We start from the raw sequence: 26,886 nt of genomic DNA on the forward strand, positions 1-26,886 counted from the left end.
TGAACTTTATTCCTCCTCCTCCACCGTTTCTGTTTTACCCGTTTTCATCTCTCTCTCTCTCTCTCTCTCTCTCTCTCTCTCTCTCTCTCTCTCTCTCTCTCTCTCTCTCTCTCTCCATACTTTTTTAACTTTTTTTTATCTCCTCTCCTTTCACACACACACACACACACACCAGTGAGAAAAGATATTCACATTACAAAAAACCCACTTTAAATCTATATTGTTTTTATTTGTTAAATTACAAAAACTATTCAATAAACTTCAAATCTAGATCTTATTTCTTAAACTATAGGGCCATTTTGTACTGAATGCTTCATCTTCACCAAACTTCTTTAAATTACAAAAAACTACTTAATTATACATGTTGGATCTTCACTTTACTTTAACCTTTTCACTGCTAATCAATCTTTGCTATCATAATTTGTACAACTTTTTAGACTTGCATCTTTGGATTATAGTCTCTTAGATATGAACATCTGTAGCTTAGCAAAGATTAAATTAGCCTCATATTCTCTTTTTCTTTTATATAAACCCATCCAAACAGTTATTACAATGGTCTCGGTGCAGATAAGAAACAATAGCAGTGTGAATGTTAAAGTGATGAGAACACCATTCAGTTTTAAAGCTAACAGCAGTTTAGGGTCCTCCCCGTGAGAAGCAAGACAGGTGTGCTCATGGCCTCAGTCACAGGACATAGGTGGACCATCAATACAGAAGCAAAACCCACAGGAGGTCATGAGCAAACACCATAGCATTTATGTAAACCCAGTAACACTCAACACTGAACCAGTTACCCACACAAAGATGACAAGGCAACACTCAACGCTAAACAAATTACACAAACAAAGGTGACATTAAGGACCACATTTTGAAACACTTTTGTGCTGCATCTCCACTACTTTTAAAAAGGCTCTTGTTGAAGTGACATGGGATTTTAAGGGTGTTTTTATGGTTCTAGTGACAGATAACAAAATTTCTACATTAATAACAGGAGAAACACTACTGAAAAAATTGTTAATAATCTCTGTGACCTTTGAAAATAGTTGTGGTGAGAGCAAAGCATTTCTCAATACAGACCTAAACCAGTGATCCACACCAGCATATGACAATATGGTAGTGTGTGCATAAATGAGTGTGGATATGCAGCATGTGAAACATTTCACAAATGCAGAGCTTCTGGCAAACCTGACGAGACCTAAAATAATGAGGCACACTGTCCACAAAAACTGTGACAACAACCCGAGAAACCATGTGGAATTTGAGTACTACTAATGATAAAACACTTGTACATGCCAAATATACACAACAATATATTCGGAAGGCACCCAAACCTGAGGAACTTGATAAAAAAAAGCTGCCATCACGTGACTAAACCTCATTCTTGCAAACATTGAACCTTCCATAGTGTGACAACAATGATAAAGCCTGTCAGTTCCACACTAATCCTCTAACAATCCAGCCACAGACTTAAAGCTGATGAAACTTACTTCAGTGAGAATAGAGAGTGAGATTCTTGTGTCCCTGAGCTGAAGAACAGTGGAGAGAATGCATGTACAGAGTCACCGGGTTGTGGTGAAAACATCCTCCTTTTTGTAATGTGACTTACTTCTTCATCTTCTTCTTGGGTGACGACTGGTTGTCTGATGATGCCTTCTTCTCCTTACCTGCAGAAGAATGTACCATAGTAAGGCCTTGTAAAAAAAAATACCATATAAAGACTGATTTATATGATATTTAAGGGTTAACATACAAAATAACAAAAACCAGCAATTTAAGGTTATAAAGTGTTGCTGCCTCGTCCAAACATTATGATCAGCTAACAGAGAAATCTCTCTTGACTTTTGCCTCTTTCCAGCAACATAATGCAATCTTGCTTGAGGATTTCAATTTACAGCCTTTAGTCTTGTCAATTTACAGCCTTTAGTCTTGTCTGTGTAGAAATGTAACCTTTGATTCCACATGACAGAGCCACATGATGCTGACTTGTTAAAGGATTTTAATTTAGTCTTTACTCACGTCCATGAAGCGATATAACCTATATAATTTCACACAACACCCTCCTAACACACACACACACTGATCAGCTAGTCTCACCTGCTTTGTATGCCTTGGCCATGCGATCAAGGTTACGCTTCATGATGACACTGTGGTCTACAATGGGCCTTGGGTAGTCCTGTCCAATGATACAGCCAGCAGCCCTCTGTGTGGCGAGGGGTGCCTTCCATGGCTCATAGATGTAGTTTTCTGGGTACTTGGCCAGCTGTGGGAGGTACTTCCTGAAAAGGAGAGAATAATCAGGTTATGAAAGAGAGAATATAACCTGGGAATATTGCTTCTCTAGCATATGAATGAAGAGGAAGTGTTCTTATATTTGGCTAGGTCACTGTTGAAATATAAAATGAGAATAATGTTTCTCAAGAATATGAATGGGGAAGAAATGTTCTTATACCCAACCAAGTGACAGTAAAACATCTGATCACTGAAGAGAGCAGGAATGAAAGCTGGGAATATTGTTTCTCTTGAAGGGTAAATGAAGAGAAAGTGTTCTTATACTTGGCTAAATGAAAGTGAAACCTGATCATCAAGAGAGAATGACTGAAAAATTGTGAATATTGTCTCTCTAGAAGGTGAATGAGGAGAAATCATTCTTGTACTCTACCAGTTAAAAATTAAATCAGATTATCATGAGAGAATAAATGAAAATTGAGAATACTGTCTCTCTAGAAGGTGAGTGAAGAAGTGTCCATATACTTGGCAGGTGACTGTGAAGTCTGATCATCAAAAGGGAGTGACTGAAAACTGGAATTATTATGTATTTCAAGAAGATGAATAACAATAAACTGTTCTTTATTTTGACTTTAATGACTGAGCATGTAGAAAAATAATGACACAAAAGTTTTTGATATATATAGAGTGTATTAAACAAATTCCTTTATTTTCTGGAAATACATGAAAGCCTTATGATCAAGAAGTTGCCTCTGCTAATAAAGAGTGACACTTGAATCCTATGAGACAAATCTGGAGGCCACAACTGAGACGTGACAAATCCATAGCACTTCAATTAACTGCCAGACACAGCTACTCTTCAACACAAGCATCCATTTCTCAAGTATAGAGGCAACATGAAAAAGAACAGGGACTGGGGTGAGTTACCTGATGTAGTCCCCATGTTTGTCTGTGTTCTTGCCAAAAGCGATGGGACTGTACACACGGAAGTAGGAGTTGAAGAACGCTGATGCTGAGAGCCACATCCAGTTGCCAGCATTGAGAAACCAGTCAGCATCCAACAGCAGCTCCTCAAACACCTGAAAGGAGCACTGGAATAGACTGTCTGCACACACACACACACACACACACACACACACACACACACACACACACACACACACACACACACACACACACACACACACACACACACACACACACACACTACTACTTCCTGTGGTAATCCATTCCACTCGTACATTACTCCATTTGGAAAACTAGTCAGCACCCAACAACAGCTCTTCAAATACCTAAAAGCACTGTAATTGATAGGTATTGTCTGCACACACACACACACACACACACAACACACAGACTACCTCTGGCAATTACTCTATTTGAAAAACTCTCTGCATATCCTTCCATCTTCTTGTTAAATTTTTTTTTTACCATGTGTAGAGATAGGCAGGTGCATACAAGGACTGCCACATGTAGACCTGATGGCTTCTTGCATTTCCCTTTATTTTCTTATGTTCCTGTGTGTGTGTGTGTTGTAATTTTAACTTAACACTGGGGTCAATAAATGATGCATCTGTGTGTATACCTTCATGCCATCCTCCCATGGCTGCCACAGGTCACCACGTGTGAGGAAGCAGGCCACCGCATGCCTACTCAGGTGGTGGATCCAGCCTTCCTTCCTCAGCTGGGTCATGATGGCGTCAATGAATGGATATCCTGTCCTGGCCTGGCAGAGGAAACAATATATAGCACATCTCTCTCTCTCTCTCTCTCTCTCTCTCTCTCTCTCTCTCTCTCTCTCTCTCTCTCTCTCTCTCTCTCTCTCTCTCTCTCTCTCTCTCTCTCTCTCTCTCTCTCTCTCTCTCTCTCTCTCAACTTTAACCATTTCAGTGTGATATGCAACAATTTACAGCACTGAGAGTAATGTATAAAATCTTTATAAGCATCTACAAGAAAGAAGAGTGATTGAAAAGAATAGATTTTAGAATTTCTAGCCAGTGCAATGTTTGGAAGTGGCTGTAGAACAAGAAAAGATGTTTCAGAGTGGTTAGTGATTAAGGAAAGGTGTGTCAAAGAGCAGTGAAACAAATAAATAATGTTGTTTTAAGTCCATCCACTCCATCAATACTTACATTTGTCCAGGCATCCATCAGCTTCTCATCCCTCACCCAGGGAATCTGGCGGCACACTGCATTCCCTTCCATCCGGTCAAAGTTTGGCGTCACAGCTCCAACAGTGTAGAAGAACTCCCGCCACAGTAGCTGCCCCAGGAGAGACACTGGCGGCTTAGTGTGTGCAGAGCCTTTGTAAATCTGGAATGATGTTATGGGTCTCAGTATGCTGTCACTCTTCACTAACTGTATGCTGTTACTCGTCACTAACTATATATTGCTCTTGAAATCAGTCTGGCAGTACAGCATTTTAGCAACCAAAATAGTACTGTAGCAAACAAAATCCTCAGGGTCAATAGTAAGGATAGGACAAGAAGTAATGGGTTCAAGCTTGATGAAGTTGATTTAAAATATAGATAGGAAGAAACTCATTCTCAGATGGAGTGGTAGAAGAATGGAATAGGACTCATTAATCACATTGTTAGTGCTAAGCCAATAGGGAGGTTTAAAAACATTAGACAAATTTAGAGATGGCATGTTTTAGAGACTGCCATGTGTAGACCTTGTGGCTTCTTGCAGCTTCCCTTATTTTCTTATGTTCTTCTAATTAGCATCCTCATGAGTATAAAGAGCTGGAGAACACTGACAGTCATGCCTCAAGTAGCACAGGTAGAACACTAAAAACAACATCATGAGCTCCACCAAGAGGAGTGAATTACCTGTATGAGCTGGTGGTACATGGTGCGAGGCGACAGGCAGCCAAACTTGAGGTACGGGCTGAGGACTGTGGTGCTTGGCTGTAATGAGGTAGGGGAGGTTTTGGGTTTCTCAAATTTGCACACCCAACTCTGAGGAGAAGGAAGGAGTGAGGATTAATAGCATGCCACCTGATAGATGGAGATTTCAATGAAGATTAGATAATACCCTTGGCAATAAGATTGTTAGTACTGAGTCATTAAGAAGCTTTGAAAGATTAAACTAACAGACTCAGTAATCAGGATGTTAGTGCCGAGTCATTACAGAGTTTTAAAAAATTAGACTAATACTCGATAATAAGGTTGTTAGTTCTGAGTCATTAGGGAGCACTGAAAGATTAGACTAATAGACTCATTAATAAGGTTGTTAATGTTGAGTCATTCATGAGCTTTAAGAATTTTGACAAAGATGTTGTTAATGTCAAGTCGTTGGGAGCTTTTAAAAGATTAGACAAATTTAAGGATGGGGATGCTAGGTGGAAATAGTGAGGCATATTACATACAGGAACTGCCACATGTAACCTGATGGCTTGGAACTTCCCATATTTTCTTAAATTCTTATGATTCATTCCTTACCGTATCGTCACACAAAAGGGCCATCCTTTTTACTATTGTTTCCAATGAAGAGAAAACAGATATTCTTGTACATGCTGAAAGTTATACATCTCAGAATAATGACTTGGTGTTAAATGGAACACTAATACACCAGGCTCACCCTCCAGGCTCACCTTTCGTTCCATGTATATCTTTAGGCGTGCTAGTGCCTCCATCTCCCCCCCAGGGTACAGACAAGGTTCCAGCTGGCTCTCATCCACCCCAAGCTCTGGAAGGCACAAGATGATAATGAGCTGATCCACTGCCCACCTGTAATGCTGCATCAATATCCACAGGTTCAGTGTCAAGCACATACACAAACTTTACACACATTACCAAGTGAATAATTTCCAAAAGGTGCACGCAGCAGGAGAACCACTCACATTTATGAGAATTTCTGGTAAGTTGTTGCTGTCTGTCTACTGTTAACTCTCAAGGTTATGAATTCAATGAGGAGGAAAACCAGATCACCATATTCAAATGTTTCTTAAGCTGTTACAGTGAAGACTTTCAACAACAGTGTCATTATTTAAAGCATGTCACTTGCTGATGTGTTTATACAGTGGCAACTCAGGGTGACTGAAGAACAGTACAAACAAAGGGGTCACACTTGTCACTGCCCACCCCTGACACCCCCTATGCCCAACAACAAATCTATACAATTGGACAACAATTTTAGCAGCTTGCCACTGTATTTAACAAACCTACACCACATGTAACTGCCCATGGTTCACTGAATTGGTTTAATGTTAACAATGTCCAATCTTTATCAGGAGATTAATTACATTAAGGGTTTAGTGTATATCCATATTTATATACACTATTTATTCCTATGGGTCTATCTTCAGCCATATCACTCCACCTTTGAGAGAGGGAACATCATAGGAGACATCTGTTGCTGCTTCCCCATGTATGTGACAGGAGTCTGGCAGGCTGAGGGTGTCAACTGGCTTGGGAGGATGACCCAGCTTGCTAACCACCTTCTCTAGTGACACATAGGTCAGGGGAGCTTTACCAAAGTTGGCCTCAATGATTCTGTAATAAACATTGATTACCAAAATGAAGACAAAAGTTTGTCTTATCCAACAATGAGGTGGATGTCTTTACACAGAGCTGACAGTATCTGTATATGACATCCAATACATCTATCCTGTCTATATACCAGGCTGACAATCCTACACAGGGTGGCCCAGACAAAGCACCACACACTCATACACACATTCACAGTCTTAGCCCTGTCAGCCCCTGGTGGAAAGGGATAGTCTTGTGGACCATGCTACTACACCACAGGAGCTAAGACTTAACACATAATGATTAATTAAAGCAGATGATAACTAAATTGTTAATGAGTTTTTTGTACTAGTATTCAATTAAAGTTCCTGATACAATGAGTTTTTTTTACATTAGTATTCAATTTAAGTTGCTGACACAACATGATTACAGTGAAACATAAGCAGAATTGCCCAAAATCAGGAGTCACATCATACTTTTCAGTCCTGTACAGTGTGTGGCCGTGGCGACACACCACCTCCACCCCAGACTCCCTGGCCAGCCTCTCCACCTTCTCATCCCGTGTCTGAGCATATGGCTCTGTGTCAATCTCCCATGTGATCTTCTGCACGTCCCACTTCTTGAAGAGTGTCGGAAACACTTCTTCCGGGGAGCCTCGCACAACAAATAGCCTGAGGGTGATGAAAGGTGAAGGTGGAGGTGTATGCTACAGTTGCCAGGAACACTTCTTCTGGAGAGCCTTATACCACAAATAGCCTGAGGGTGATGAAAGGTTAAGGTGGAGGCATATGCTACAGCTGTATGTGTCCTCAGTGCTCCTCTCTGCCTCAAGGGCCTCTGAGCCTCTTGTGGTTACCATTCCTTACCCCAGGACACAAGGCCACTATAATGTCTGGGTTTCCATAACACAAAGAAACTACTACTCAAAATACTTAACAAAATTAGTCAAAAACATAATCTACTTCATTACATAAATGTATAATATTATAAAAAGGGTAAGTAAATGTAATGCATAAAATATGTCATAATCTTTTTTTCAACAATATTTTGCACTGTGTACAGAAACATACATGCCTTCCAATCACTGTTTAGAGGTCTGTATATCACCAATCACTGTTTAGAGGTCTGTGTATCACCCATCATTCAGGCTCCCCAAACCTTCCCCCATCACAGGCCCAGGGTTAATGACAGATTCCATCACACCATACCTGGATTTCAGTTTCCGCAGACTATCGTCTAAGTCCCTCAAAGCTTGAGACAGAAACCTCCACCTGTTAACCCCCACTCGTGCATTCTTCACAAACCACGGGTCCAACACAAACACCGGCCGCAGCTCTGCACCCTGCAAGAGACATGCCTTACTCTCTGGGTGCACTGCACTTGTAATACTAATAATTTATTCTTTTAATACTGCATCGGTCTAACCCTTCATACTGCCTGCATTTATTGTACTTTCAATATTAATACTATTTACTCTTCCTTTTAAATATTGCATATGTTTAATCATTCATATTGTCTGTGTTTATTGTACTTTCAATATTTGTTTAACTACATTTTTTTTTTAATACTGCATCTGTTTAACCCTTCACACTGTGTTTATTGTACTTTTAATACCTGGTCATGTGACACCTGTTTAATTACCTTGGACAATATTGAAATTACATTAGTGTTTTCATCTGAGGTTAGGTTCTATTTAAATTAGTTTATTAATTTCACTGCTGAAATAGTCTGCAAATAGTCTGCAGATCGCGATTTAAAAAAAAAAAAAGCTTTATATTTTCCAACAAAAATCATTGTCGTCTCAAAATTTGTAAGGCTAGGATAGGTTTAATTTAGTTCATTAATCTCACTGCTGATCCCTTCACTGTGTATATCACGATTTCAAAAAGCTTAACATTTTTAATCACTGTCACAGAATTAGTAGGCTAAGGTACTTATTTCCATAAAACCCATTACCTCTTTAACAGCGGCCAGGAGTGCGGGATTATCATGGAGACGGAGCCCCTTCCTGAACCAGTGCACAGTGGTCATGCTGGGAGATGCTATGGATCTGAAAAGTTACACAAGCGTAGGTGTTAATAAGCCTATCGGGAGAGGTTATAGGACACCCATGCTATAAAATAACAAAGCCTATCGGGAGAGGTTATAGGACACACATGCTATAAAATAACACGGAACACCTGCCTGATATGAATATATGCACCGATATTTGAGTTTGTCTTTTTCCTTACTACCGTAGCGACAATGAAAAGTTACACAACCGTAGGGATTAATACGTAAACCTAACAGTGGGGTTATATGACACACAAGCTTTAAATACACGAGAACATCTATCTGGTTTGAATATGCGCACCAGTAATTATATATCAGTTTGTTTTCTCGTTGCTAGCCTGGGTGTACGTGATTATGCATGTGTTGTCAGTGTATCAGTGTCATTTCATTTTCGGCGCGGTCTGAGTTCGGCGTGTTTGTTTACATTCACCACATGGAGCAAGTGACAGGTAGCAACATGTTAGTGCCCCGTTAGATAACACGTTTTGTAATCACCCCCGTTCACACTCACGCCCTCATCTGGTCAGTACCCATACCTCTCTCCCTTACCTCAGTCATCAGTAAGACCACATGGATGACTGAGGAACTCTCTCTCACTTAAAGGCAAACTCAACACTTTTGGTCCACACAACATTATAGTACCTCTTTTACAATCTTTGCTCACTCCTTTCTTCCCTCACTGTTACCAATGAAACTTCTTTGATGGTTTGAGAATATTTACTGAATTTACTCATTTCACAGAGGCAATGCTTATGACCTGCCCCATTAGCGAGATGTTTTCAATATGAGTATCATGAACCCTATTATATGTGCCGCAAATTTATTATAACGCCGCCAGTGATTTTTGAAATATTAATCCTTTCTGGGCATGCCACCGCAGAGAGCAGCAGAAGTATATACATACCAAATTACCAACTCTAGTATTGTCACCAACTGTCTGAAGGAGGGGACGGGGGTTAAAAAAAAAAAATACTGATTCACTGGAAACTGTTAGCAGATTCATTTAAAAAAACGAAATCTATTAGGAACAACAACAGTGTCGTCAGTTATTGTGAGACAGGTAATTTTTTTTTTTAATATCTACTGACTCGGGAACCTCACCTTCAATGTCGCCTACAGGCAAAGCCACACTTTTCTGACTCACTACACCTTCACTGGCACACCACACACTGCGCCTCACTCCTCTTACCTAACGCGAAAGGTAACTGAACTGGCTAACTTCTCACTCCCTCCCCGTAACACACCCCAAACTAGTGTTACGCAAAGGATTAGCTTTCTCGAAGTTGGCGGGTTATGGAAACCTTCATCCTCTACCTGGACCAATCAGAACGCCACGGAGTTTAAGGTTGGTGTTGATTGGTCTACTTGTCACCTCTTACGTTAGCTCCGGCAGACTCCATGAGGTTTTCCTGTTCCATGTTTACGTAAAGTAGCACGTTTGTTTTGTAAGGGTTAGCACTTTTTTAGTATAACGTATAGTTAGTTATTGATGTTTTATTATTATTATTATTATTATTATTATCATTATTATTATTTTCTACTTTTTATTTATTTATTTATTTATTTATTTATTTACTTATTCATTTTATTTGTAGTTTGGTGACGAAATGTCTTGCTGTGTTCGTGATTGAAAGACATTGATGATTATTCGAAGATACTTAAGTAAATGTCTTGGAATCTCACTGTCATCTTTTGTGGAGGAGGGCTTGCAAAAGTATCATTCAGTGTATGCAAGAAACGTCCTCTGAGAAGGAAGAGGATACAAAGTTTTCCGAGTGATAGGTGCAGCTAACTTTGACAAAACTTACTTAATTTACCCCGTTTTTTGTTTGAAATGCGAGTGTCAGTGAGGGCTAACTGTAGTAAACTACCATGAACGTTCTGCCTGCCACAACAGCGATGTAAACAAAAAAGAATAAACTGTTTGAAGTCATTTTACTCACGAGCCCTATTGATCCAGATAGAGGGCAGTGCACCCACACTTAAACACTTAAACATTTATGAATTTATCCACACAGGTCAGGTTTGTGTGCTTCTGAGAGAGAGAGAGACCGCGCGTTGGTGGATGGTAGCTAGTGGGAGTAAAAGGACGAGGTAAGCTAACTGTTGGTGTGTTGGGTTTTTGTATACAGTTGTTCATCTCTCCCTCCTTGTAGAAAGACAACTTCACTCCATATTTAGCGAACAAATTATGTAATGAAATAACACTGAAATATTGAATGAGGCCAAGAGGCTCCATGGAGAGTTCTAGTACGAAGTGTTCCAGCCTGGATCCATCGCTACCAGTGACTGGTGATCACCACCAACAAATTTCTGATTTCACAGTCGTTTTTTTCCCGGCGTTGTTTGTTTTGATACTTACCAGAAATTATAACCTTTGATGATGCTGGTTTGGGAGCTGTGGGTCCTCTCCAATGGAACTGCTCATTGCATTTTTTTTTTTTAACAAGTTCCTTTCCCCTTGTAGGTTTATTATTTCCTCGATTATATATCAAGATTGTTTAACCGCACAGCAACACTTTGTAGACTATTATAGTAATATGATAAGATTTAAAAATAATCTGTATGGCGGTGTGAACTCACTTCAGCTGATGAAGACGATCCGAAAATTTGAGTACCTGTCACACTTATTTCATCTGCTACGTCTCCTTGGTAGTTGCTGCTCATTGGTTATTACTGCTGTAATAACCCTGACATACGCATGGCGTATATGGAATATATCACCTAAGAGAAATATTTCAGTGTAACAATGTATGCGTAAGTAAAGCAATGAGGGGGACAAAAATAGTAGATGATTTATTATATCTGGTTGGCGCATAACAAACAACAATGACAATGGCTGGCTAATCACCATTCGTGATCTGGATGGCCTTAGTGGAATTTAGTTAGTCGTATATTCAAGGGAGACCAAATCTGCTTGCAAGCCAGTCTGCATGCAATAGGTTGTGTTGTGTGCCATAAGCAGAGTTTACAAAACAATTAACTTGGTGAATGTTAGACATTCAGTTTCCATTCTCTCTCTCTCTCTCTCTCTCTCTCTCTCTCTCTCTCTCTCTCTCTCTCTCTCTCTCTCTCTCTCTCTCTCTCTCTCTCTCTCTCTCTCTCTCTCTCTCTCTCTCTCTCTCTCTCTCTCTCTCTGTGTGTGTGTGTGTGTGTGTGTGTGTGTGTGTGTGTGTGTGTGTTTGTGTGTGTGTGTGTGTGTGTGTGTGTGTGTTGGCGTGGTCGGTTCTTTTGTCAAGAATAATTTTGACTCGTTTTGTCTCCTAAGGCTGCTCCGGCATATCAGCATTACCAAATCAGAGGTCTTCGCCTTGTTATGATCGTCACTGGGTTGGGAATTTCGGAAACCACGAAAGCAACGACTGTGAAATTGGATCGAGGTGTTGGTAATGCTTGTTAGGTTGGTAAGGCTTACTGTTAGGAGCGTTACCAAAAGACTGTGGAAGCAACCCTAAGGAAGGTATTTCGCAGTATTTCAGCCTTGTGTTCATAACTAAAAAAAAAAAAAAAAAAATTGGCCTAGGACATATTTGGGAGCTGCTGCTGGATGGTAAACCCGAGGTAGATTTGCTGCCATTGTTCATTCTGAGTTCAGAGTGTCCCAGAGGTTTTATGAAAGTTTGTGGTATGTGCTCCTTACTCGGGAATAAACATCAATTTAATTCTCCTTTCGGAAGCTGCTGGGGGATATAAAGCCAGCCTTGATATTGCTGGCACTCTTCATTCTGTGTTCAGGAGACTCCAGGGAAGGTTTGGGAAGTTTCAAGCTAGTTTTTTTTTTTATTTACTTTTTTTTCTTTCTCTTTTAATTAGCTTCACGCTTTAAACCTATGCCAGAGTTTTGATCTGGCAGCAGTTTAGTTTTCGAGATATAGGGAGCAGGCACTGTCTATCCAGGGACTCAAACTTTCGATGTTCACATTTCAAAATTCGGAATGAACCCTTTGGCGTTTTTTTCTATGTGGCGTGATGTGCTTCCTTGACGAGAGAGAGAGAGAGAGAGAGAGAGAGTCTGTGTGTGTGTGTGTGTGTGTGTGTGTGTGTGTGTGTGTGTGTGTGTGTGTGTGTGTGTGTGTGTGTTCTGAATCATGAATATAGTTGGAAGAAACAGTCACATGTGCTCGTGTAAATGCAGGTCACGTCTGACAGCGGCGAGCCCAGAGGAAGCGGATCATTCCTTCTTTGGAGGCTGCTCCTGCCTCGTGGCAAGTCGAGCGTCCACTGCAGTGTTGCCAGGGAGATCCGAAATTTTGATCTTTAGTCAGAATTTAAAGAATAATTGTAAAATCATCTGAAATTTTAACCTGTAGGAGAGACAGAGCAGAACACGGAGTCGACAGGTCTCCTAACACCTAACCTCTCAGGCGTATTTCCCTGGCCTGCACAAGGAGCTAACAATCTACTCCCCCAGTCTCGTACATGCCAGTGAAGTGCCTCTGGTCTCTCTTTCTTTCTTTACCATATAAGTATAGACTTATTCTCCATTCTTGAATGCCATCTGGCCCTGCCATTCTCCTTTGTTTTCTTCCTCACCATCTTACTGTCTAACTTCTGCCATTCTTCCTCAATGTTCTCCCTTTGTTTCCACCGTTCCATTTCTTTTTTCAAAGATGAGTTTCCCTCTACACTAAGTATCTTTTTAACCCCGCCTCTCCTCGCCGAGTTCCTCTACCTTCTGAAGTGAATTAAGTTTTCCTTTCACTAACCTTTCCCTGAATGTGCTCCTCCCGATCTCACCTCAGATTGCTTCTACTGCTATACTATTTGGGATCTCTAAACTTCACTTCCCTATAATGTTCTGTGATCTTTCTAGCTTCATGATTGATTGAATTGGTTATGATTGAATTAACCCTGCTGTATAGATGTTATAGTCTGTCCTCAAATTAGGCTAACTTTGATAAAGAAATCAAGTTTCTCAAGAAGTTTTTCCATGATAACGGTTTTCCTATGAACGTTATTGAAGATACAATATTCAAGTTCTTAACAAATAAATTTAGTTCTCAAACTTCTCCACCTATGCAAGAGATAACAAATAAATATTATGTTAAGTTGCTCTTTTATGGGCATTTAAGATATTCGATTAGAAAACAACTAGGACACTTGCTTAAAAAGCACTTCCCTTACTACAAATACATATTCATTTTTACAAATTCGTTAAAATAGAAAGATGTCATTCCCACTAGTCTTACCTCTATTGTAATTTATGAATTCATGTGTTCGGTCTGTAAAGTTCGATATCTTGGTGAGAATAGTTGTAACCTTACACACACAATTGCTCAACATAAAGGTATTTCTCCCCGAACTAATAATCAACTAGCTGTTCCATCGTTTTCAGCAATACGTTCCCATTCACATGCACATGATCATCCTTTTTGTGATAGAGATTTCAGAATACTACACAAGACAGAGTCCAACATGGACACAAAAATATTAGAGGTCTTATATATTAAGCACATAAATTCAGAATTGAATAATAACTTAATATCGAGTCAACTACATATTTTAACATAATGTTTCGGAGCTCCGTTCCGATACCGTTACATTAGAAACCCAAGTATTTCAGTCCCTCTCTCGTTGTCACACAAGCAAGGTGTGTATGCTGTTGGTCCAGTTTGTAACCTTAATGTTTGTGGTGTTTTGTCTTTGCGTGTAGTGCCATTAGGTGTAAATTTTAGGCAACTTTTACTTAGTGTTTTGATAGTTTTTTTTAGCCTGAAGATGCCTGCAGAAAGAGGCGAAAAGTAGCAATTGACAAAAGTATAAAGATGAAAACTTCGGAGTTTCCCTGCAAAACAAGATATATATATATATATATATATATATATATATATATATATATATATATATATATATATATATATATATATATATATATATATATATATATATATATATATATATATATATATATATATATATATATATATACATATGCTTTTAATGTTCCTTTAACAGTTGCATACTTGATAGATATTTCACTTTGTAACTTATAATTACAAGAAAATATTTAATTCTTGTAATATATACTAACAATGAAAATCTCAACTATTTTTTTTTTTAAATCTCCAGAAATTTTACGTAGACGATCTGGCAACACTGTCCAGTCACCATCCAACAGACTTCTTTCGGGAAAGTGTATCCACACCTAACAAGTGACGGTCTACGTAGATGGCGTGCTAGATTTAGGAACTAGTGGTGTGAAAAATGCTGTTAGTTTTTCTCCTTACCCTTTCTTTCCTTCAAGAGACAAAAAAATGTTTCTGGGTTATTAGTGATTAAGGACAGATGTCCCAGATAGCACTGAATGGTTAAGAAGTGCAGTGAATGAAAAACTACATCGCTGAGTAACATTCATGTGTGTGTGTGTGTGTGTGTGTGTGTGTGTGTGTGTGTGTGTGTGTCATGCACGTTTGAACTGAATTGATGAATAAAACAGCAAGCGTGTAACACGATAATGAAAAGAAAAACTATTTATTGCTAACGATTTGATAGTGAATAAAAATTAAATACAAAATACAAATCTAATATACATTAGGCGCCTAGAGTCAGAGAGGTGTAAGCGCCGAAAACTGAAAACAGAAAAACGCTGTCAAAATTCTGCGAATTTAAAAATGTGATATCTCTTCCTTGGATTGAGATTTAAGTACTAATATGGAAATCACAATCATTAAAGTCTTCTCTTTAATGAACCTGTTAATCTTATGAAGCAAAAAAAAAAGTGGAATAAACTAAAACAAAAGAACTAATAAACGTTATGAAAATATACCGGTATAAAGGATAATAGAATATAAAGAAATAATAAAATCATCCGATACTTCCAAAGTTCACGTAGGCTTCCTCAGTGCTTTTTCGTCTTTTAGCGATATTTTTTCTTTCATATTTCTTCCTCTGGTTCCTCAGGTGGTATGCTGTTGTCCGTCATAGTAATGAAAGGCTTACGTGTTGTGTAAAAGCAAAACTAAGACAGCAGCCTGCTATTTAAGGGTAGCAAGCAGGCTGGAGGAAGGGAGGAGAGTGTGACTTGTGTTGGGTGTGCTGGTGGGCGCGATATGTGACTCGCAGTACAAACCGTCATTGGCTAGCTCTTCCCGCGCTGCTGTGGCGAGGGAGTTACTTCTCTATTGCCCAGCACCTGACAGCTGTAACTCAAACGCGACAAGATCTCGTGGATAATTTCACTTAGATGGATTTTTTATCACAATTGCGCGGTTCATTCTGACGTCCCTACTCTCTCCCGACACGGTAAGAAGGTTGGAGAAGGTAATTCAATAAAAATAATTTCGGCCACGAGGTCGCTTACATCACTCTGGCAGTGGCCGCCTGATATATCCATGAATATTCACTACTATATGACATTACGGGAGAGGACTTACAAATGAGGAAAGAAATATGGAGGAAAAAAAAAATGAAAGTAGGAAGGGAGAAGCAGGTGCTGAAATAATGAAGATTTGAATAAGAAGTAGTGACTCCTCCTCTTCATGGTGTAGACAGGAGGCTTCTATTAATCTGCATTAGGGAAAAAAGTTTTCGTTTTTCAAAGCTGAGATTCATTTATAAATATCCTTAACTTATCTGTATTGCACTTTTCATTATTATTATTATTATTATTATTATTATTATTATTATTATTATTATTGTTACTATGATTATGATGATGATTATTATTATTAGTAGTAGTAGTAGTATTGTTGTTGTTGTTGTTACTCCTCTTGTTGTTGTTGTTGTTGTTGTTGTTGTTGTTGTTCTTTTTTTTTCTTCTTCTTCTTCTTGCTGTTGTTGTTGTTGTTGTTGTTGTTGTTGTTGTTGTTGTTCACATACTTTTGCTTTATCATCATCATCTCTTCCTTTTCTTCCGCTTCCTTTTACATTTTGCTGGAAATAATATATATATACTACCATCGTTTCCATGTAGATAAGAAAAATAAATTGATAAATAAAAAAAAATGTAAATAAAAGAATTACTAAAATGGGAGAAGCGAGAAGATTGGGAACCCCTGTATCCGCATTTTACTTCTACAGACAGACAAGGCGTGACGTCTTGTCTGAGTTATCTTGCCTAAAGTGGGAATTTTAACCTGGTTTATATTTAGACAAATAGATAAATAGACAAGTAGATACACAATAGGTAGATAAGTAGGTAGGTAGATACACAGATAGACTGATAATTAGATAGGTAGATATATTTAGATATAGATACACAATTAGAAATACAATTAGAAATATAGACCGAGTCTTTCCTCTCTCCCACACGAATAACTGAAATGAAAAATAGTTAACAAAAAGGCCACGCTTCATGTATCATAATTATCATCATTGTATTGCTAATAACCTCAGCATAATTCCTGAAATCTTGAAGCACACCTTGAATCACACCAAGTGAAACTATGTATTGAAATCTACACAACTCACTCTGAAATGCTTGACCTTTTTTTTTTTTTTTTTTTTTCTTCATTTGCTTCCAGCCTTGGATGTGTTTTATTAAGTACTTTTAGTATGAAGTCAGTTAGGTTAGGTTACCTAATTGTTATTATTGAGATGTGTTTAATTTGAAGTCTATTTAAGATGTAAATACGTAGTGTGGACCTTTTTGCCAAAATCACTCGGGGTAAGGAAGAGCCGAGGGGTGTCAACGCGTCCTTTCCCTTCGCCCCAATACAAGTGCCCACCTCGGGTCACTATCCTTCTTCTGCTCCCGTAGCCATGGCGCTGGTCGCCCTACCTGGGAAGTTACAATAGCACGAACCCCCTATGGTGGGATTTTAAGATTTTACTGTGTGATATTCATTCTTAGCATTTATTTTATCCTGTTACGTTTATCGGTCAGTAAATTTTGTAAATTATATTACTAGTAATTTTCTTCCTAGCTGACCTGTAAAAAGTTAACTTCACCTGAACTTATATTAGCTAACCCCAACACTACGTAACAGCGTGTGCTCTTTCCTTATCTCTTTTCCTTCTCACCACTTTCTCACACATATAAAAAGAGTAAAGATATTCTTCAGTCGTGTGATTTGAGGCTATGGAGAGTTAAATTTTACTTTTCCTCTTGGTTTCTTTTCTCTTAGGGATTAGAGAATGAAAATTTTGTAAGACAGAGGACCTCTTTTTTGTTCTTTAAGGGATACTTCGTGACTGGGCGAAAAGAGGATGTGGAGAAATAAACGAACTAATCCCTTCACCTCTTCTTTCGTTTCCTCCTTTATGAATATGAAACAACACGCACATTAAGTTAAAGAATAAATTACTACAGACTCTCTCATTGCCTCTACGTGTAGTGCGTTCGTAAGTAGTAAAAGTAAAGTGTTGTGTCTGAGTTGAAATTTATTTCCTCATTCGTAAGGCTGTGTTGGCTAGGATCCGTGGCGGGGCTGCTGGTGGAGCAAAAGGTGCCTTTGAACAACCACCTATAGAAGTTATACATTTTTTTTTTTTTTTTTTTTCTACATAGTAAGATGTATACAAATTTTTCTGTGTCATTCCACCTCTTCGCTTTTAATTTCTTTTTCCCCTTTTTCAACTTCTGTTTATTGTTGTTATTGTTATTGTTTGTTTGTTTCTTTCTTTTATCTAAGAGGGCCACTGGCCAAGGGCAATAAAATTTTGAATAAAAAGAGCCCACTGAAATACCAGTTCCCAGAAAATGCCAAAATAGAATGATTAAATAATAGAGAAACCGTGTCTCGAAACCTCCCTCGTAAAATAGTTCAAGTCATAGAAAGGAGGAAATACGGAAGCAGCCAGAGAAGTCCAGAGTCTACCACAGAAAGGGATGAATGATTGAGAATACTGGTTTACTCTTGCATTACAAATATGGACAGAATAGGGATGAGAGAAAGAAGAAAGCCTTTTACAACGAGGCCGCGGGAGAAGGAGAGGAATGCAGTTAGCACAGAGAGTAGTTGGCATGAAAATAGCGGAAGAAGATAACAAGTGATGCAACATTGCGGCGATGAAAGAGAGGCCGAAGACAGTCAGTTAGAGGAGAGGAGTTGTTAAGACGAAAAGCATTTGACTCCACCCTGTCTAAATGAGCGGTATGAGTGGAATCCCCCCTTACATGTGAAGCATTCTCCATATACCTAACTTAATAGAAGCTGTTTTAGCTAGAGATGAGATGTGCAGTTTCCAGTTTAGATTATAAGTAAAGTACAGACAGAGGATGTTCACTGTAGAAGAGGGGGACAGTTGAGTGTCAGTGAAGAAGAGGGAATGATTATCTAGAGGGCTGTGTCAAGTTGATAGATGGAGGAATTGAGTTTTTGAGGCACCGAACAACAATACTAAGTTTGGTCTGTCCCAATCAGAAATTTTAGAGATCAGAAGTCAGACGTTCTGTGGTTTCCCTGCGTGAGCTGTTTACTTCCTGAAGGGTTGGAGGTCTACGAAAAGGCGTGAAGTGCAGGGTGATATCGTCAGCGTAAGAGTGGATAGGACAAGAAGTTTTGTTTAAAAGATTATTGATGAATAATAAGAAGAGAGTGGTCAAAAGTATAGAATCCTGAGGAACACCATTGTTAATAGATTTAGGAAAAGAACAGTGACCGTCTACCACAGCAGCAATAGAACGGTCAGAAAGGAAACTTGAGACGAAGTTACAGAGAGAAGGATAGAAGCCGTAGGAGGATAGTTTGGAAATCAAAGCTTTGTGCCAGAATCCATCAAAAGCTTTTGATATGTTTAAGGAAACAACGAAAATTTCACCAAAATCCATAAAAGAGGATGACCGTGATTCAGTAGGGAAAGCCAGAAGATCACCAGTAGAGTGGCCTTGACGGAACCCATACTGGCGATCAGATTTTAAAATTGTGAAGTGATAGATGCTTAAGAATCTTCCTGTTGAGGATAGATAAAAAATAAAATAAAATAAAATAAAGAGGTAGAAAATTAAACCAATAGGACGATAGTTTAAGGGATAAAAGCAGTCACCCTCGTTAGGAACAGGCTGAATGTAGGCAAACTTCCAGCAAGAAAGACGTCAGAAGTTTGGTAATTACCTCCCGATTGACATTTTCTTTAACTATTTGGGTGTTGGGATTGTTACGGTAATTATAGATTTGGGTGATTTCTTATGTACGTATACCAACAAAATTTTGGGTTGATATATTACGTACATTAATTAATGGGAATGAAATAATTATAATTTAATTAAGATTTTTCTGGCTATGATTATTTAAAGAGGAGCGGTAAAAATCAAACCAAATTTGCGCATCGTGTTCCAAGTATGGCTGATGGCTTGATCGAAGAGCTGCGGGCAGTCACTCTCTTTTGTGTCCGCCGAACTGCCCAGACCTGGCTCCCAGTCTGATAGCGTAAATATCAAGATGAAACACGTAGTGTGAACTTCGTAGTAAGGTCCATGACCAGCAACCCTCCAGCCGAGCCACTCCTCACCGCCACCACTATCTACAAAGCCCGCAGCTAACTACTTAAGACAGACCTATGTGCCCTGGAAATACCTGGGAGAACAAATTTCACCAGGGTTTCCAGGTTAGTTTTGAGGATCCCTAAAAAGTAGATTTGTTTGGGTGTTTGGGTGTAGGGAATAACAACAAGACGGCAGCCATAACTGCCAGGTGAGAACTAACTGGTAGTTGCCAAATACCATTCGAATTATTTGAATTATTTACTGTAGGCAATTTATAGATATTTTCCTGTAAAAGAAAGGTAGATGTTGACAGAAAGAGATGAATGAGTTTGACTATGCAAGGTGCAAGCATAGAGGCACAGTTTCGGAGAACAACAGGAGGGACCCCATCAGGTCCATAAGCTTTTCGAGGGTTTAGGCCAGCGAAGGGATGGAAAACATCACTGCGAAGGATCTTAACGGGTAGCGTGAAGTAGTCAGAGGGTGAAGGAGAGGGAGGAACAAATTCTGAATCATCCAAGATAAGAGTTTTTAGCAAAGGTTTGAGCGAAGGGTTCAGCTTTAGAAATAGATGAGAGTGAAGTAGTGCCATCAGGTTGAAATAAAGGAGGGAAAGACAGAGAAGCAAAGTTATTGGAGATGTTTTTGGCTAGGTGCCAGAAGTCATGAGGGGAGTTAGATCTTGAAAGATTTTGATACTTTTTTATTGATGAAGAAGTTTTTGTCTAGTTGGAGAACAGACTTGGCATGATTCCAGGCAGAAATATAAAGTACATGAGATTCAGGACATGGTGATAGAAGGCTCAAGTACCTTTTGTGGGTCACCTCTCTATCATGTATAGCACGAGAACAGACTGTGTTAAACCAAGGTTTGGAAGGTTTAGACTGAGAGAAAGAGTGAGAAATGTACACCTCCATGCCAGACACTATCACCTATGTTATGCGCTCAACACACAGATATGGGTCTCTGATATGGAAGCAGTATTCATTCCAAGGAAAATCAGAATAATACCTCCTCAGGTCCTCCCATTTGCCAGAGGCAAAACCTCTCCAGGATTGTCAGGAATACGAGTAGGGTGTTTTACCAGTTGCTCTAGGTCGTGGAGTATATCAAAGTTAATGGCTAGTACACCAGGATGGTCAGTGAAGGCAGAGAAAAGCCAAAGCTGGTGGTGAACATTGAAATCTCCGAGAATGGAGATCTCTGCAAAAGGGAAGAGAGTCAGAATGTGCTCCAATTTGGAAGTTAAGTAGTCAAAGAATTTTTTTATAGTTAGAGGAGTTAGGTGAGAGGTATGCAGCACATATAAGTTTATTTTGAGAATGACTCTGTAGTCGTAGCCAGATGGTGGAAAACTCGGAAGATTCAAGAACGTGGGCACGTGAGCAACATCCAGCTTTGGATTGAAAATGAGGATAGAGAAAGTAGGAGGGAACAGAAAATTTGCCTCAGATACCTGTTTCGGAGAGGAAAAGGAGATGAGGTTTAGAAGAGGAAAGGTGGTGTTCTACAGAATGAAAATTAGATCTAAGGCCACGAATGTTGCAAAAGTTAATGAAGAAAAAGTTAAGGGGGGGTGTCAAGACACTTAAGGTCGATACCAGAAGAATATTCCGACCTGGGGACATTTTTGGTCCCCTCCCTAGATGGGACTCCGAGGCTGGTGTAGCAGTCGCCATATTTAATTTAGAATTTTGAGTGAAGGGTGTGCGTGTAATTAGGTGCATGTAGGAAGAGTTGTCTTTAGAGGATAGACTGTGATTGTCCCCTTGTGTTGTGAGACACAAAGGGAGACTTTCAGTGAGGTCACGGCTAGGTTATTGCTAAGTTCACAGCACGCCCCCCTCCTCCTAATCCAGTGCTTCAGACCTCACTGGGAGTAATCATCGTTTCTGCAGGTGTCTACTGCCTCCTCCCAGGGACTACTAATAATAGTAGAATTATTAGTAATAGTACTAGCTGTAGTAGTAGCAGCAGTAGTAGTAGTAGTAGTAATAGTAGTAGTAGTAGTAGTAGTAGTAGTAGTTGTTGTTGTTGTTGTTGTTGTTGTTCACATCTGCCTAAGAAGTACAAACCACTACTTCCCTTGTCACCACCGAAACTGACCCGCATTAACACACCCTCTGGAGTATAGAAATTTCACTGTCTTTACCGTATATTTCATTTCAAAATGACCGGGACCCTCCGGACGGTGCACCATTTTTTTGTCTTCTAGAAACGGCTTTAAAGGCACTCTCATCATTGAACATCGCCTGGGCCAACATTCTGATGTCCAGTGTGCATTCTACTTGCAAAAATCGAGCCTCTTCCTCATTTTATCGGTGAGGAGAGGTTTGTGAGCGGCGCGACGAGAAAGTAACTTCAGGTCCCTCTGAAGACGATACTGGTGTTTGCACTGATATCTCACACACCACATCGGTGTACACTCAATTCAGTTCTTTGGCCGTGACGAAAGTGTGTTTCTTCACCTCACGCTTCAGCATCCAGTCAGTCCTCGAGCTAATCTTTTTTTTCCTAGAGAGAGAGAGAGAGAGAGAGAGAGAGAGAGAGAGAGAGAGAGAGAGAGAGAGAGAGAGAGAGAGAGAGAGAGAGAGGATAATGAATATTAAAATTACGAAGAAAACAATAGCCACATAAAAGCGTCGAAATGTAGATCGTGTCTGGTCTCTCGGATACCGTCCTTGACGGATGCTGCTGTCTTTTAGCAGCTTGTTAAGTCCAAGCGTCCAGTCACCATCCAGACTTCTTCCAGTGTGGTCACGTTGACTTACCAGCATGTGCACATCTCACTAAGTGGCGGTCATATGATGTGCCTGGCGCGGATGAGTGTCTCGTGTTACCCCGTTGTGCTGGTGGTGGTGGTGATGTGGTGCGCCACCACCACACCCACCACTGCCACCTGGGACGCTGCAGCTGCCGCTAATAGCAACAAGGAAAATGTTAGCAGTGCCATTACCAATAGCATAACAGTCCTTGCCACCAATACCACTGACAAATCCACCACCGACATTAGTGCGGGTGTCAACACCACCACCACCACCATTAACCTTGTTACCCTCCCCTTCACCACCACCAACGCCCCAGAGAAACCCAGCACAACACACTCCCCCGGAACTGAACTCAATATTAAGAACACGATTGTCCTCCCCGAGGAGCTGATAAAACCTCCCACCACGCCCCTGGCAGAAGAGCCTCCCACCACGCCCCTGCAGGACGATCCTCCCACCACGCCCCTGCAGGACGATCCTCCCACCACGCCCCTGCAGGACGATCCTCCCACCACGCCCCTGCAGGACGATCCTACCACCACGCCCCTGCAGAACGATCCTACCACCACGCCCCTGCAGGACGATCCTCCCACCACGCCCCTGCAGGATGATCCTACCACCACGCCTCTGCAGGACGATCCTCCCACCACGCCCCTGCAGGATGATCCTACCACCACGCCCCTGCAGGACGATCCTCCCACCACGCCCCTGCAGGATGATCCTACCACCACGCCCCTGCAGGACGATCCTACCACCACGCCCCTGCAGGACGATCCTACCACCACGCCCCTGCAGGACGATCCTACCACCACGCCCCTGCAGGACGATCCTACCACCACGCCCCTGCAGGACGATCCTACCACCACGCCCCTGCAGGACGATCCTACCACCACGTCCCTGCAGGACGATCCTCCCACCACGCCCCTGGAAAAAGAGCCTCCCACCACGCCCCTGGAAAAAGATCCTCCCACCACGCCCCTGGAAAAAGAGTCTGCCACCACGCCCCTGGAAAAAGAACCTCCCACCACGCCCCTGGAAAAAGAGTCTGCCACCACGCCCCTGCAATATCTTACCAACATCAGCCAGTCGTGTGAGGATGATGATGATGATGATGATGCCCTCTTAAAACCAGTATTCGCCGTGTGTACAGATAAGTATTTGAAATGGGATCCTATCGAACTGAGCGAGGAAATGCCCTGGATAAGTAATAAGAACGTGTTAAATTGTATGTTGTCCAACGGCTTATATTGGCATAGATTTTCCACAACCTTTGGGTGGATGACGAGGGTATGTGTAAGTCTGTCCTGCGCGTGCCTGCTGCTCCATCTGGCTGCCTTCGTCCTCCTGCCACATCTGAGGAACCCTTCTGGCAGGAACCTCGCGTCTCTGTGCCTGGCGCTGCTGGGTGCCTACATCACCCTGCTGCTCAGCATGGTGGTGGGCATAGGGGATCCTGGCTGCGTCACTCTGGCTGCGGCCATGTATTACTTCATCGTGACTTCGGCCACCTGGATGAACGTGATCGCCTTCGACGTGTGGTACACCGTCCGCCTGACTCAGCGGCAGCTGCGTGTGTCGAGCGGCGCCCAATGGTACAGGTTCATTGCCTACTCCCTGTACAGCTGGCTGCTCCCTGGCGCCGCCACGCTGGCCCTGGTGCTGGTGGAAAACCTGAAGCCATGTGGCTTACCGGAAGACCTCCGGCCAGGCCTGGGAAGGATGTGGTGCTGGTTCAATCACGACAAGGCGCTGCTGGCATTCTTCGTGGCGCCCATGATGATCCTCACCGTGATAAACATCGTCTTCTTCGTCAGCACCGCCGTCATCATCACGCAGACCAGCAGCACGGCGGCGGCCTCCTCGGCTCGGGGCAACAACTCCCGGCGCCAGTACACGATGTACCTGAGGCTGGCGGTGCTGATGGGCTTCTGCTGGATGAGCGGAATTGCGGCGAGTTACTTGAACAAGGATGTGCTTTGGTACGTGGCCATGTTGCTCGGCTCGCTGCAGGGCATCTTCATCACTGTGGCCTTCACTTTCAAATAAAAGGTATGGCAGTGCATGGGCATTACAATGTTTGCCCAAAATTATAGAGTTGAAGTGAAAGCACAGTGCTGTACTAGACTAAGTGTTGGTGCGGTTAGCCATGATCTGTAGTCATGGGCCAAAGTTTATAGACTCCCTGAACGTTGACTATCCCAAGATCGAGGTAGGTCAGATCTGCCTGGTTGACCTTGTTGATGGAATCCGTGACGCCACGCTCACCCCACCTTTTAGATTTGCCGCACTCATCTCATTTGGGTAGACGTGACTAGCACGCATCATTCGCTCAGGTCAGATTTAGTTGCACAAAGGTGCCATCAGGAAGGATTTTACCTGTAATGAAGCAAACAGCAGTGGGTATTAAAAACTATTTGGTAAATTTTTACTTGATACCCGTCCTCCCTCACGCTGGTGCTTTTACTTTATACTTTTTTTTTTTATTGTGTTTTTATATGATTCACTTGAGGCATAAATTTCCTCTTCACTCCCCCATCCACTCGACCCACAGGCAGGGGAGATTGGAAAACAAAGGATTTCTGACAGAAGAATGAGGCCCAAGTCAAATCAGCCATAAAAACAACCCAGAAAAAAGTAGAATTGTGAAGAAAACGTAACCAAATCTAACTAAACTTAACCAAACCAAACAAACCAAACCTAACTAATCTAACCTAACCTAACCTAACAAACCAAACCTAACTAACCTAACAACCTAACCTAACCTAACCTAACCTAAGTAATCTAACCTGACGTAGTAACTTGCATACCTTGTTAGTTTTCATTATTACTGGAGTCGGCTGGAGGTAAGGGAACTATGGCCGTGATTTCTTAGAAATTTCAATGAAGACACATTATCCCTGTGTGACAGCTTAATTATACCATGTGGAGTAGGAGCACACCCCACACAGAGCTTGGCCATCGTGTAACTGATATTTCAAATATGTCTCCACATAGGGTGGCATTTGCGTGTGCGCAGCATGAGGTGATAGCACATGATTGGGTATCAATTAATAAATCAAATGTGATTGGAGCATTCAGTATTAGTGTTGGAAAAAATCGGTAAGTGGCAGCAGTGTCGACTGTGAAGAGATGCGAGCTTAACAGGTCCGCCTTCAAAGCCCCTCCGCGTGGGATAAATAATACTTGAAAAATTCCTAGCTCAAAAACTATTACCTTGCGACAGAAAGACTGTAGAAAAAATGTCTTACAAGAGTCTCAATTATCATAAAAACCGGTAAGAAAAAACTGAGGTGAGTGACTGGGTGTAAACTTCGATAATATCAACTGTCATGATGTTGATCCTCAACCATGCTAAGTGTGTGCTGTGTATGGCTGTGACATCATCAAAAGTAATATGGTAGATTCTATATAATCAAATGTTATGGTTTCTCTAAAGATGTCCACCACAAAGATGTCCACCACACAGTGATTGCAATGACATCTCTGAGGAGGCAGCAACACCACAACACTCGTGTAAAGACTGCCAGAAGATTCAGGAAAAAAAAAAAAATTAGGTGACAGAAAGAAATTGAGAGAGGAAGTGCAATACTAACAGTCGATATTTTCATTTAAGAGACAATATCACTGACAGTGTTATAGACAACAAAGTGTTAGTGAAAATAATCGGCATTCTGGAGCCTGTCTTCAGTAAATATCAAAATGAGCCTATCACAAGTAAAGACGAAGAGGTGAAGTACTGGAATGATGATATATTGATATACCATCTGCTCTTACATTGAAAAACTTGAGTCAAAAATGTTACAGGTATCGCAGAAATGCAAAAGGATTCTTCTTGCCTTCTCTTACTACATTGAATGACAGAGCTAAAAAAAATTTACTGTGAACGTGGCATCCTGTCCTCTGTCATTTTTTTATTTTATTTTGTTCTGATTTGATTTATTGCCATAATATTACATTTATAAACCATATACATATAATAAATAAATGGACTAGTCTCCCGAGC

General features: G+C 40.9%; 2 protein-coding genes across 7 annotated transcripts; one reads left to right on the forward strand and one right to left on the reverse strand.

The window, feature by feature from the left end:
- Positions 1–208: 208 nt before the first annotated feature.
- Positions 209–10,038, reverse strand: LOC135089100 (cryptochrome-2-like). Of its 6 annotated transcripts, none has more exons than XM_063984327.1 (12): positions 9,851–10,015; positions 8,654–8,747; positions 7,906–8,039; positions 7,174–7,368; positions 6,549–6,721; positions 5,821–5,915; positions 5,057–5,185; positions 4,359–4,538; positions 3,812–3,952; positions 3,154–3,305; positions 2,095–2,276; positions 209–1,664 (listed from the first exon to the last, which is right to left on the reverse strand). In XM_063984327.1, the coding sequence occupies exons 2-12, from the start codon at positions 8,726–8,728 to the stop codon at positions 1,603–1,605; spliced, it is 1,518 nt and encodes a 505-aa protein (XP_063840397.1). In that variant the 5' UTR covers positions 8,729–8,747; positions 9,851–10,015; the 3' UTR covers positions 209–1,602. The 6 variants fall into 6 exon arrangements, with proteins under 6 accessions (XP_063840397.1, XP_063840403.1, XP_063840398.1 ...); XM_063984333.1 differs by having other exon boundaries at positions 9,939–9,983; XM_063984328.1 differs by lacking the exon at positions 9,851–10,015 and adding an exon at positions 9,051–9,261.
- A 12,731-nt stretch (positions 10,039–22,769) lies between these two features.
- On the forward strand, positions 22,770–26,625 carry LOC135088900 (uncharacterized). Its single transcript, XM_063983965.1, has one exon. It carries the CDS (start codon positions 22,920–22,922, stop codon positions 24,927–24,929), a length of 2,010 nt encoding a protein of 669 aa, XP_063840035.1. The 5' UTR covers positions 22,770–22,919; the 3' UTR covers positions 24,930–26,625.
- The last annotated feature ends 261 nt before the right edge of the window (positions 26,626–26,886 follow it).

This window comes from Scylla paramamosain, chromosome 32, assembly GCF_035594125.1.
Source record: "Scylla paramamosain isolate STU-SP2022 chromosome 32, ASM3559412v1, whole genome shotgun sequence".
NCBI classification, from domain to species: domain Eukaryota; kingdom Metazoa; phylum Arthropoda; class Malacostraca; order Decapoda; family Portunidae; genus Scylla; species Scylla paramamosain.

Excerpts from the sequence above, each read along its gene's own strand:
- LOC135088900 (XM_063983965.1), top strand. The coding sequence starts at position 22,920 with ATGATGTGCCTGGCGCGGATGAGTGTCTCGTGTTACCCCGTTGTGCTG.
- LOC135089100 (XM_063984327.1), bottom strand. The coding sequence starts at position 8,728 with ATGACCACTGTGCACTGGTTCAGGAAGGGGCTCCGTCTCCATGATAAT. Across the intron at positions 6,722-7,173 it reads ACACTGTACAGGACTGAAAA|AATCATTGAGGCCAACTTTG; the intron begins GTATGATGTGAC and ends TGTTTATTACAG. Across the intron at positions 1,665-2,094 it reads GGCCAAGGCATACAAAGCAG|GTAAGGAGAAGAAGGCATCA; the intron begins GTGAGACTAGCT and ends ATTCTTCTGCAG.